We start from the raw sequence: 13618 nt of genomic DNA, 5'->3' as shown, positions 1-13618 counted from the left end.
TGCAATCAAAATATGAAATATTTAATCATGATATAGAGTGATACAACTGCCAACATTTAGGAAATGCTGCAAAAACACTCAAAACACAGCTTTTAAAATGGTAATCACTCTGATGTTGCATCAATGTTCCATGTTCATCCACAGTTCACCAGGGTTGGGAGGTTATCATGTTGTCAGCTCCCTCTTGTTTACTCGGGCCTCTCTTTTGTTCAACACAAGCACTGTATCAATAGGATTTGACAGTCAATGTCATCACGATCCCATGAGCAAAATTACAGTTCAGTGAGTGATAAAATGGTGTCTGTTGTGTGAATGTTCATGCCATACAGGTTTGCACGACTAACCCTCTCTCTTTGTTTTCCCCATCTGTCTTTCAAACTAACCCTACCTACCACACCTTTTTGACCCTCTCCTTCTTTGGCTCCCGCAGTTTCATGTATGGGGACCTGACAGACAAGAACACAATAGATGAAGTCAGGCAGACCTTTGATAACTATGAATCACATTGCTTTGAAGTGCTGCTCTATAAGAAGAACAGTGAGTATAAAGATGTCACTAGCTAACATTGTCAATTTAGTATAGGGGTTTACCCCTGTAAGGATGGGGTTAAAGTGGCTACTGTTTTTAGAAACGTTTTATTACTGAAGTTCCCTCCCGGGAAAACACGTTATTCTACAGTATTCTACAGTAAAAGAATAAAGGCTGCTCAAAATTTAAACAAAATCCTTCCAAACAGTATAATAGCTATTCTTCCCTTTCAAAATGACCCAAACCATATTAAAAAAAATAAAGTTTTTTTTCTTTTTTATATATACACAGAACAGTAAATAAAAAGCGTAATCCCAAGGAATTTGGAAAACCTGGAAGTTCAAAATCAAGAGTGGTGTCACTAAAAGCAACCTATAGTCATCTAGATAGGTAGTAAACACAATCTATTATTACACTGTCCAATTTGGTCACTTCTACTCCCAAAACCATTCAGTGAAATCAACTATAATTCTATACACTGCTAATTGAATGAGCAAAGAAATAACTCTTGAACATCCGAGTCCATCGTCTATCTAATATAGATGTTACATTATTCTCACTGACATTATATTATTATAATACACTTTATATACTTAAAGGTGCTTTATGCAACAATTCCACCTGCAATATTCCTAAGTATCAATGGTATGTATATATGTAGAAGTAAAGGGATACAAAATTGGTAGCAATCTATTCTATGACATAGAAATAATCAGATATTAACTTGGTAAAATTGTAATTGCACAATATAAACTCAGCAAAAAAAGAAATGTCCTCTCACTGTCAACTGCGTTTATTTTCAGCAAACTTAACATGTGTAAATATTTGTAAGAACATAACGAGATTCAACAATTGAGACATAAACTGAAATAGTTCCACAGACATGTGACAAACAGAAATGGAATAATGTGTCCTTGAACAAAGGGGGGTCAAAATCAAAAGTAACAGTCAGTATCTGGTGTGGCCACCAGCTGCATTAAGTACTGCAGTGCATCTCCTCCTCATGGACTGCACCAGATTTGCCAGTTCTTGCTGTGAGATGTTACCCCACTCTTCCACCAAGGCACTTGCAAGTTCCCAGACATTTCTGGGGGGAATGGCCCTAGCCCTCACCTTCCGATCCAACCGGTCCCAGACGTGCTCAATGGGATTGAGATCCGGGCTCTTCGCTGGCCATGGCAGAACACTGACATTCCTGTCTTGCAGGAAATCACGCACAGAACGAGCAGTATGGCTGGTGTCATTGTTATGCTGGAGGGTCATGTCAGGATGAGCCTGCAGGAAGGGTACCACATGAGGAAGGAGGATGTCTTCCATGTAACGCACAGCATTGAGATTGCCTGCAATGACAACAAGCTCAGTCCGATGATGCTGTGACACATTGCCCCAGACCACGACGGACCCTCCACCTCCAAATCGATCCCGCTCCAGAGTACAGGCCTCGGTGTAGTGCTAATTCCTTTGATGATAAACGCGATTCCGACCATCACCCCTGGTGAGACAAAACCACAACACGTCAGTGAAGAGCACTTTTATCCAGTCCTGCCTGGTCCAGCGATGGTGGGTTTGTGCCCATAGGCGACTTTGTTGCTGGTGATGTCTGGTGAGAACCTGCCTTACAACAGGCCTACAAGCCCTCAGTCCAGCCTCTCTCAGCCTATTGCGGGCAGTCTGAGCACTGATGGAGGGATTGTGCGTTCCTGGTGTAACTCGGGCAGTTGTTGTTGCCATCCTGTACCTGTCCCGCAGGTGTGATGTTCGTGTGCAGGTGTTGTTACACATGGGGACGATCAGCTGTCCGTCCTGTCTCCCTGTAGCGCTGTCTTAGGCGTCTCACAGTACGGACATTGCAATTTATTGCCCTGGCCACATCTGCAGTCCTCATGCCTCCTTGCAGTATGCCTAAGGCATGTTCACGCAGATGAGTAGGGACCCTGGGCATCTTTCTTTCAGTGTTTTTCAGAGTCAGTAGAAAGGTCTCTTTCGTGTTCTAAGTTTTCATAACTGTGCCCTTAATTGTCTACCGTCTGTAAGCTGTTAGTGTCTTAATAACTGTTCCACAGGTGCATGTTCATTAGCTGTTTATGGTTCATTGAACAAGCATGGGAAACAGTGTTTAAAACCTTTACAATGAAGATCTGTGAAGTTATTTGGATTTTTACGAATTATCTTTGAAAGACAGGGTCCTGAAAATGGGACCTTTCTTTTTTTGCTGAGTTTATGAACAAAACACTTGTTTGTTTCTTTGGTATTCATTGGGTTCTATGGAAATAAGTCACAATAGTCTCCATTTAGTACCAGGTACAGATGTAGGATCTTAATTTGATCACCCTGTTGCAGGAAAACTTTTGTGCAATGCAGGACATTTTAAATTTGTAGTGTATTTTAGGTTTTAAAAAGCTTCTGAAGTTTGTAATTTCCACTTAGAAATTTCAGAATTGATTTCCCCTTATGCAATATGTTTGAACCACGACAAAAATGTCCATTAATTATAATCCACATAATAATTTTCTGTTGCTGCAGGTTTATATTCCTGCTGTAGTAAACTGGCTCAAATTAAGAGCCTACATCTGTAGTTACCATTTGTGTTTAAATAGAAAGAAGTACCAGAGATGACCTAATGATACCACATATTTTCCTATTATGTAGCCTTTTACACTCCTTCCTTGGTTCCATTCTCCTCTTTTACCCTGCAGGGACACCCATATGGCTGTACATGCAGGTGGCTCCCATCAGGAATGAGAACGACAAGGTGGTTCTGTTCCTGTGTACCTTCAAAGACATAACTGTCTTCAAGCAGCCTATTGAGGACGAATCCACCAAGGGTGAGATACCTAATACCAATTAAGTAAAAAGCCTGAACAAAGTATATTCTGTTCCTACGTGACCTAATGAAGGCTATTGCAGCCGTAAAGTTGTCTAGTATGTTGTGGATGACATCCAAGCAGCTGGGGCATACTGTGTGTGGGCTTTCTTTATGTATTCAAATAATCTATTATTGGCCCAGGACCTGTTTGAGGATTTGGGATGTGTATACGACTCGCACATCCTTTAAGAGTTTGTTACCTGTCAACTAATAGAACATGCGGTTGTCCCTTGTTCAGTAGGCTGATGGTTGCTTGGATGTTTAATTTTTTTGTGTTCTGGCGGTTCTGTAAAGTGGGGCTTTGTATCCGGGTCTGAAGTTTGCGTTGGTCATGGATTGGGTGAGAGGTGTCGTTAGTTATGCTGTAAGGCTTTGCACGTTGCCCTTGTTTTAATAAGGGAAGGGATGTCCTGGCATCTTACAACCCACAGATGTTTTTAACTAATCACTACAAAGTTGATAGCAGAGGGCTTCTTGGAGATCATATGTTATGCACTTGAGGCCACAAACTTCAGCAGCAGAGGAGTGTTGCAAGACAGATAAGCTGTCTTCTTATGTCTGGTCATGGTTCTTTCGAGAGAATGGAAGACTGAGTGACAGGGCTCTCCTCTGGTATAAGTGATTTATGTGCAGTGTGAGATCTCTTCCTTCACCCACCTTCCTCTCTCTTGTTGGTCTCTCTTGCTAGCAGCAACATTAAACTGTGTAGTTTGTCTATTAACAGAGAGCTTTGATCAAAATGTGTAAGGTGTTTCATTGGAGCGAAACCAACTGGTGATTTAAAAGACAAAGATACGTTTCTAATTTGCCTTGTGGTTTGAGGTTTAGACCATCTTAAACATTGTAGACATCTTCAGTTCCTCATCTTAAACACACTTTTATATTTCTTCTGGGCCAGGTAGACAGCCTCTTGCTGAGGCAACCTTTTACCCTCTTGGCCCAAGCAAAAGGAAAACATATTTGGCTTCATCACGGTCAAAGGATATGCGATAGTCTCTTTGAATGTTTAGGGAACTTTTGAAGAACAACAAAGTAGCTTTTTGTGAACATTCTTGCACCATCAAGGGAATGTTCTGAGCACCCTAAAACATTGTTTGATGATGCGTAAAACTGGACAGATTGGATGTTTATACTGATACTTTTTGGCAATGTTCTTACACCTTTGCTGACAATCTAATGAAATGTTCTGGAAACATTCACATAAGCATATTTAGTTTACATGGCATACTGTAGCTACATGTGACATGGCCACACACTGTACTTATTGGCCCAGATGTTGTTTGTCTGAATAGATGGATGTGTGTGTCTCCCCCTGGGTCCACACCGACACATCCCTGGGGATCATGTGCAGCAGTGTGACTAAGTATGTAATGGCAAGCAGATGGCAAGGACAACTCACTTCATATTTGATGGAGTGACAGATGCAACTGCTTATGTCCATCACAAAAGGAATGCTCATTCATTTAACAGCCAACTGGACCTCATTCTGTTAATTATGTTGAGAAATAGCGTACACCAACTGTCAGGATGACTGAATGTTAAGTAACTGGAATTTTCATTTGTTTAAAGGCCCACTGTGATATTTGACAGCAGTTTTTATCATTTAAATGAATATTATAACCATTGTATCTTGAAGAATGTCTCATGAGCTGTCTAGCCCCATCATAACCCAACATTTACTGCATTGTTTCTAAACAGCCTGCGGATGAGGACTTCCTGGGGCATATCTACATTATAAATGCATAAATGAAGCCATCCCTCAGCTTTATAGCTAACCAAGTAGTGGGGCTTTAATTCCTTGCAAGCACACTGCTGTGTGATACACACAGTATACAGAACAAACAGTTAGCATTAGAGATGTTGGCCTGAATAAGTTACTTTTTTTGCCCTCCCATATGGCTCACACTTTATTTGCGTGCTGAACTGAAAGGGCTGAGACAGGCCAGCAAACTATTTTAATCCGCCCCACCAATCATTGAACATGGTTGAGTTCACCCCCTTAACCCTTGAATGATTTAATGTGTCTGTGCTTCAGTATTTCTCTGCTTGCTTTTCTCTGCATTGTCGGGGTGATGGGCAGAGAAAAAAAGTCCACAAGGGACTTGGCTTAGTGATGTCATATGTTCTTGTTGTTATCGGTTTACATTCACCAAAATGACTTCAATGGAACTTTAACATTATCTTTTTTATTCATCCAAGCCAACCAGATTTTATCTGCGAAACCTACCATTGGTGTGCGTAGAAGCAGTCAACGATCATTTGAGATAAATCTGGACTTGTAACTATGCATTCTGCGCGTCTCTCTTTTCCAAAACTCCAAAGGCCAAAGCCATCAGCCTCCCAAAGCTGTGGGAGAGTGGTTAAAAAGAAAACTTTTGGCTGTTAAATAATGTATGATAGGGATTGCATCAAACGAGACACTCAGCTGGGTTCTCATGTCTCACACCATAATGCTGCCATTCAGTTTGAAGTCAAAAAGAGATGTTGTACTCTTATTAGGTCCCTCAGGGCATTACAATCTTCCTAAAAGCTCCAGAAGAAAAGAGCGCTGGTTATGTTTGTAGCTTGTTGACAGGGACATGTAAGGTTATAGACGGAGAGCAGAGTGGTACACTACGATGCCAGCTAGATCTACTCAGGATTTTATAAAGCTAGCCAACTTCAGTTAGCTTCACATTCCAACTCAGGCTTCATCCATGTTACGAAGGTGGATATTGATCCTCCACCTGCCGTTGACTCCAGCCAGGCTTGTAACTGTGCTCGCATGTCATACGTGGATAAGCCCAGCAAGCTGAACACCAATCCATTGGCGAGTGAGTGCCACATTTGCCAAATCAACATTAAAAGAAAAATGATCTTCCAAATTCAGCAGGCTATGGTGTGAAATAGGCTATTAGAGGTGCCCGGTTTCTTTTATTACTTATTGTTAATGCCATCTTTGGTGTGCATTGGTGCACCTTTTTTCCCACTCCTATTGATAAAATAACTTTATTAAGTCATACAGTTTTCCTGTGCATGAAGTTTCAAATGCATCCGGTCATTTCTAAATGTGTAATGTATGCATGTATTTGAATATAAAAAAAAAATTACACAAAAAAAATATTTATTCAGTCGACTATTTATTCAGTCCCTCCCTCGCAATCATTGCGAGGGAGGGAATCTGATTTCCTTGGTCCTCAACTCGCGGCTCAAACACTTAATTCAGGATAAGTGGAGTTAGCCCTGAGTCAGCCTGCCCCAGAGCAGGTTAGTGTTAGTTCTTAAGGATTAGTTGCCATGGAAATGTACCTTGCTTAAAGGTGAGCTACTTTCGTGTCAACGGTTATCCCGAGTTGGACTCATAGTTGACCAAATCAGACAACTATATCCTCCAACTCACTTTGTAGTACACCCCTTTGGTACACACATCATATCTGAATTAGATTGCCTCATGTGGTGAAAATTAGGCTTTCTCGCTTTTGTCCATGCAATACACCAAATGGTGGTATGCCATTAGCTATATATCCTTTATAGAAGCTGGGAGACCCTATATTCTGAGACCAGAGTAACTGCAGATTGTGCCCACAAATGTGTCCTGTGGTCTTCCGGGAAGTTTTTGTCCATAAGAGGAGACCTACAGTTTAAGTTTACTAATGGCCTCTCTGATGTAAGTAAATATATGATAGAAGCAGACTCAATATGAGGCAGTGAAAGATTAAGACAATGGCGGTTCAGAGAATATAATTTTTTTATGGTGATTTTGCTCAATGGACTTCTGCTCATCTCTGGCAGGATGGAACAAGTTTGCCCGGCTGACGCGGGCACTGACCAGCAACAGCCGCAGCAACATGCAGCAGCTGACGCCCATGAACCAAGTCAACGAGGTCAGCCACAAACACTCCAGACTGGCTGAGGTGAGCATCTCACTGGAAAAGAATAACACAGTCCTGACCATATGTATTTGGACAGTCAAGATACATTTAAAAATGTTGGCATTTTCTACAGCATTTTCGACAGTTCAGAATGTTACCTTTCATTTGAGGGTATTTTCATACGTGTCTGTTTGACCATTTAGACATAAAATCCCTTGATGTACCTAGTCCCCCCGGCAGAAGAAGTCATAAGTATTTGGCCAAATTATCATATAATTTCACACAATAACTATATCAAGGTTGTGACTCTACAAATACATTAGATGCATTCACAGTTTGTTTTGGGTGTGTTTGGGTCATGTCTTGCCCAATAGTAGTGAATGATGTCAGTTGTCATTTTGGAGTCACTTTTTTGTAAGTGAGATTAGAAGATGTTTCTGAATACTCATGTTTCTGAGAACAATCATGAATAATGATGAGGGAGAAAGTCAGAGGCACAACGATGATACTCCCCAAAATGCTAACCTTTCCTGTTTTTGGTAATGGTGAGAGGTTAGCATATGTTATAGCCTTTCATACTCATCATCATGCATGATCCATTCTTACATTTTCTTAATCATGGCAGCATCAGGATGAATTTGTTCAGATACATCTTCTCTGTTCATTTAGAAAGAAAATTACTCAAAATCACCTTTTAGTTACTAATGTCCCAAAATACACCTAAAACAAACTACAAATATACCCAAAACAAGCTGCAAATGCACCCAACGAGTTTGTAGAGTTGCAAGCTCAATGTAGTCATTGGGTGCAAGCGATATGGGACCAAAACGAACATTTAGACCATTTTAATACACTATAAAGTAGATTTATAAAGTAATTTTATGTCTAAGTGGTAAAATAGATATGTATGAAAATACCCTCAAAGGAAGTAAGTTTCGGCCTCCTGGCAGAGGCAATCAGGTTTTTGACTAAAATGACCTGGTAGTGCATAAAGTTCATGATGCCGCTGACCCTAACGTGAGCCCCTGAATCAGTGGAAGCAAAATAGCCGCATTACATCAAAGATCCACCACCATATTTTATAGTAAGTATGGGGTTCTTTTCTGCTTATGCATCCTTATTTTGATGCAGAACCCACCACTGGTGTGGGTGGCCAAAGAGCTCTATTTTCATATCATCCAACAAATGTAAATGCCTGGAGTTAGCAGAATGGCATTGACAATTGGATTGGAACCGGTGCTATGGTCAGATTACATGGAAATAGAGCTCTATGGCCACCCACACCAGTGGTGGGTTCTGCATCAAAATAAGGATGCATAAGCAGAAAATAAGGATGCATAATCCACACCTACAGTAAAATATGGTCTTGGATCTTTGATGTTATGGGGCTATTTTTCTTCCACTGGGTCCTGGGTATGGTCGCAAAGGAAAGGTATATTACTGGAAACGTTCAAAGTTTACCAGTAAACTGCCAAAATGTTGGTATATTTCAAGAATTTTATGTAATCTATCACAAGACATCTAGTGGCCATTTTAGGTCCTTCAGATTATCACAGGTGTCTGTAATAATCTCTGACAGTCATTTAATAAGACGATAAAAGAAAATATAATGACAAAGCTGTAAAACATTGTCCTAATGTTCAGCAAGACACACATCAAAATCCACAAATAAATTGTTAAATGACCACAAAATCAACATTTTGCAATGGCCATGTCAGTCTCCGGACTTGAACATTGTAAGAGGGCAGTCCATAAGCGCAGACAAAGGATATCAAGGATCTGGAAAGATTCTGTATGGTGGAATGGTGTAAAATCACTCCCAATTTGTTCTCCAATCTCATAAAACATTTTAGAAAAAGGCTCAGTGTCGTTATCCTCGCCAGGTGAGGTATTGAAAGGTATTGAAAGGTATTGAAAACAGGGGTGTACCTTTGAGAAAAAACTTATTACCTGTTAAACAAAATCTCTTTCACAGAGCAATGGTATTAGCATAAAATAATATAATTACCCCATTTTTATATTCAGTGTCTGATTTGTTACCTTTGCCCGTCAACCAATCGCTGTTCTTCATTATGAGGCATTGGAAAAGTTCCCTGGTCTTTGTAGTTGTAAGGGGTGCGTACTGGCGGCAGAGAAGTCAGGTGCAGGAGAGCAAAAACTGTATTACAACGGCGCAGTTTAATAATAAAAATCACCGTAAACAGAACAATAAATACGATGGGTACAAAACCCGTCGCACACCAGAAATAACTTGCACAAGCACTTACAGTAAACAATTCCGGACAAGGACCTGTGGGGGAACAGAGGGTTAAATACACAACATGTAACATGTAACATGTAACACCGCCCGAACAAGGAGAGGAACCAACTTCGGCGGGTGTCGTGACAGTAGTTTACTCCATGCTTGAAATTCACTACTCGACTGAAGAACCTTACAGAGGTTGTATGTATGGGGAAATCTTTCAAAAATCATGTTGACCCCTGCAACTTATTATGTGATTTGTTAAGCCAATTTTTTCTCATTAACTAATTTAGGCTTGCCATAACAAAGGGGTAAATAATTTTACAACCAATACATTTAAGTTATTTCTATTTCATTTTAATTTGTAAACATTTATAGAATGTACTTTTCACTTTCACATTATGGAGTATTTGTCTATGCAGATCAATGAAAAAGAAAATCCAAATGAAATCAATTTCAATTCCACTTTGTAACACAAGGAAGGTGAATACTTATTATAGGCACTGCAAGTAGATATCAGGTAAATAGCATCTGAAACAGTAATGTAATGTAAAGGGTTACTTTAACAGTCTTCCTCTTTTCTATGTGGACCTCAGGCTCTCCAGCTGGGCTCGGACATTCTCCCCCAGTACAAGCAGGAGGCGCCTAAGACGCCACCCCACATCATCCTCCATTACTGCACCTTTAAGACCACCTGGGACTGGGTCATCCTCATCCTCACCTTCTACACAGCCATCATGGTGCCCTACAATGTCTCTTTCAAGACCAAGCAGAACAATTTGGCCTGGCTCGTGCTGGACAGCGTGGTAGATGTCATCTTCCTTGTGGACATTGTGCTCAACTTCCACACCACCTTCGTTGGGCCTGGTGGAGAGGTCATTTCGGACCCAAAGCTGATTCGAATGAACTACCTGAAGACCTGGTTCGTCATTGACCTGCTGTCCTGCCTGCCCTACGACATCATCAATGCCTTTGAAAACGTAAATGAGGTAGGCCCTGAACATACTTGAAATGTTGTTCTCCATAGTTTTTAACCAAGGGCATACTCAATCAGTATACCTTTTTAACATTTTTGTCCTCAGAAAGATTGATCTGAATTATGGTCCCCCAGTCAAATCAGAGAGTAGAAGGGGAGGCTCAGTTAAGTCTAAGTATGTCAGAGAAGCACAGTGATATATTTACTTTTAGTCTTAGCTTGATTGTTTCCCAGGCAACATGCATCATTTCCCTTCTGAGGCTTACTAGTAGGTGAATGCTCAGCATGGGTGGAATGCAATTAAGCATCAAAATTACTCTGAGCCAAGATTTCAATAATGGGGTGCTTTTCGGTGACATCTAGGGCTTGGGATATTGTTCAATCAATTTTGATGCACTTAAAGTCCAATAGACAGAGTCTTGCTTTGGCATGTAGGAATCAACATGGACGGCAAGCTATTGTCTCTGTCAGTATTGCCCTTTTAATTCCTGTATGAATGGGAGAAGATGGATAGAAAGGTTATTAGCCTAACAATAAATTCAGTCTCTCTTCTCTTCCAAAGCTGCCCACATACCTTTCCTTCATGCTTATATGGGAAAACATATATTACAATACAATAAATGTGTGGGATATACTATTTACACTGAACAAAAATATAAACACAACATGTAAAGTGTGTGTCACATGTTTCATGAGCTGAAATAACAGATTCCAGAAATGTTCCATACGCACAAAGCTTAGTAATGGTTGCTGTTAATGGGCCTCTGTAGGCCTATGTAGATATTCCATTAAAAATCAGACGTTTCCAGCTACAATAGTCATTTACAACATTAACAATGTCTACACTGTATTTCTGATCAATTTGATGTTATTTTAATGGACAATTTTTTAAAATGTTCTTTCAAAAACAAGGACTTTTCTAATTGACCCCAAACGGTAGTGTATATATATATGTACACACACACACACACACACACACACACACACACACACACACACACACACAAACACACAAACACACAAACACACAAACACACAAACAAATCACAATATAATAAACCACAGGCACCAAAAAGGCAGACCATTTGCTATCCTGGGCATTTCCCTCTCTGCCACCTACTTTAATCTTACCACTTACTTTTGAGACATGCTACTATTTAGTAATTTTTTCAGTGAGAACTTTAAACTACCTATAGAGGTTATACGTTTCAAATTCATTGGAAGATTATTCCAAAGAATGGCAGCTGAGTATAAAAACGTTTCTTTCTCCATACCACTTTTAAATCTAAAAGGAACAACGTCAGTTTCACTCCTTCTAGTTGAGTAGTTATGGTTATCCCTTACTAAGTTAAAGTAGTTACACAAGTATCTGGGGACCATACTGTGGACAATCTTATGTACAAGACACAATTTTATCTGAGCGACTCTCTCCTCCTCTTTAAGCCATCTAAGCCTTTCAAAGTGGGAATAGTCAAGATGCGTAAGTGCTGGAAGTTTAAGAATAATCCTGACGTATTTGTTCTGAGATGTCTGCAATTTATTTTTTAATATCTGGGGGGCACTATTGTACCAGGAAGAGCATGCATAGTCAAAGTGGCACTGAACAAGAGCTCCTACCAATGTCCCCATTGCATTCTTATCGAGATATTTGGAGATCCTAGCCAGGTACCTAATTTTATGGTTCACTTTGGCGATAACATTTTGTGCCATGCTCTCCCCTGTCAGATGGTTATCTAGCACACATTCAAGATACTAAACATATTATTTTGCTGTGACTACTATGTCACCTACTACCACCTTAAAATCTGGGGATTTCCTCAGTTTCACTTTGGACCCGAACAAGATGGACTCTGTTTTTCCAAGGTGAAGTGACAGATTATTGTCATACAGCCATTTACTGACATTCAGAAGTTCAGCACTGAGGGCTTTCTCAACCACATTTTTGTCTTTGTGGGAAACCAAGAGTGCAGAATCATCCGCATATAGTAAAAGGTCACATGTACAGGGAGATTTCAGATCATTTATATACAATAGAAATAAAAGTGGACCCAGCACATTCCCTTGGGGTACCCCACAGTTCAAGATTTTGGGTTTAGACAGGGTCCCATCCACATCCACCATTTTTTTTCTTCCTTGCAGGTAAGAGCTGAACCATTTTACTGCTAAATTGTTAAAGCCCATGGCCCTTGTTTGATTAACAGAATGTCATGATCCACTGTATCGAACGCCTTTTGGAGATCTAACATAACCATACCTAAAAATCTCCCTCCATCTACTTCCTTATGTGATCAGCCAGATATAGTAGACAGGTGTCAGTGGAATGGGATTTCCTGAAGCCAGATTGGAGCTCATAGAATAGGTTATGTAAGGAAATATAACTGTCAATCTGCTTGAACATAATCTTTTCCATGACCTTTGATAAAGCACACAGGATTGAGACAGGAAGATAGTTTCCATGATCTAACTTATTCCCTTATTATATAAAGAAATGACCCTTGCAAGTTTTAGTTCACTGGGAAAACAGCCTAGTTCAATAGACAGATTCACAATGTGAGTTACACAGGGGGTGATAATTACCGCAGCATCCTTTAGAGATCTGTCAGGAATGTTGTCAAGGCCAGTTGCTTTGGAAAGGTCAAGTTCTTTCAGCCTCTCTAGCACAGTTGACTCAGACACCTCTTCAAATGAAAAATCAGTTACTTGAATCCCCTGCTGTGAGTAAAACTGCTGGACATGACTCTCCCCATAGCAACCTGATTGACAAGGTAACTTGCTAACTAATGTATTAGCTTTAGTTGTAAAATAGCTATTCAGACTGTCTGCAACCATGGTCTTGTCTGATGTAACCTTTCCTCCAATGTCCAAGCTAAGATTGAGAGCTTTGGTCTTTAATCTGTTACTGTAACCTAACAGCTTCAGACACTTCCATAATTTACTCGGATTGTTCCTATTTTCAACTATTTTGTCATTAAAATATAATTTCTTGGCCTTCTGTATCATCCTGTTGACCTCATTTCTTTATATATTTATAGACTATAAGAAATTATCTGCCCTGGATTTCCTAAACTCCAGAAAGTGTTCATTTCTACGCTCAATTGCCTTTAAAATGTTATAATTTATCCATGGTTCTGTTCTTTGCTTAATTCTAACCTGTT

At 40.0% G+C, this 13618-nt stretch overlaps 1 protein-coding gene across 1 annotated transcript in view; it reads left to right on the top strand.

Annotated features, from left to right (window-relative positions):
- kcnh5a (potassium voltage-gated channel, subfamily H (eag-related), member 5a) overlaps positions 1-13618 on the top strand; it is a 133187-nt gene that overhangs the window by 42810 nt on the left and 76759 nt on the right. Inside the window, exons 3-6 of the mRNA XM_055872497.1 lie at positions 431-537; positions 3225-3353; positions 7166-7287; positions 10084-10476. Of these exons, the coding sequence (XP_055728472.1) occupies positions 431-537; positions 3225-3353; positions 7166-7287; positions 10084-10476 (751 nt within the window). The remainder of the gene's footprint in view (positions 1-430; positions 538-3224; positions 3354-7165; positions 7288-10083; positions 10477-13618) is intronic.

The sequence above is a fragment of the Salvelinus fontinalis genome, chromosome 20, assembly GCF_029448725.1.
Source record: "Salvelinus fontinalis isolate EN_2023a chromosome 20, ASM2944872v1, whole genome shotgun sequence".
NCBI classification, from domain to species: Eukaryota; Metazoa; Chordata; class Actinopteri; order Salmoniformes; family Salmonidae; genus Salvelinus; species Salvelinus fontinalis.
This window is presented reverse-complemented; position numbering and strand designations above follow the sequence as displayed.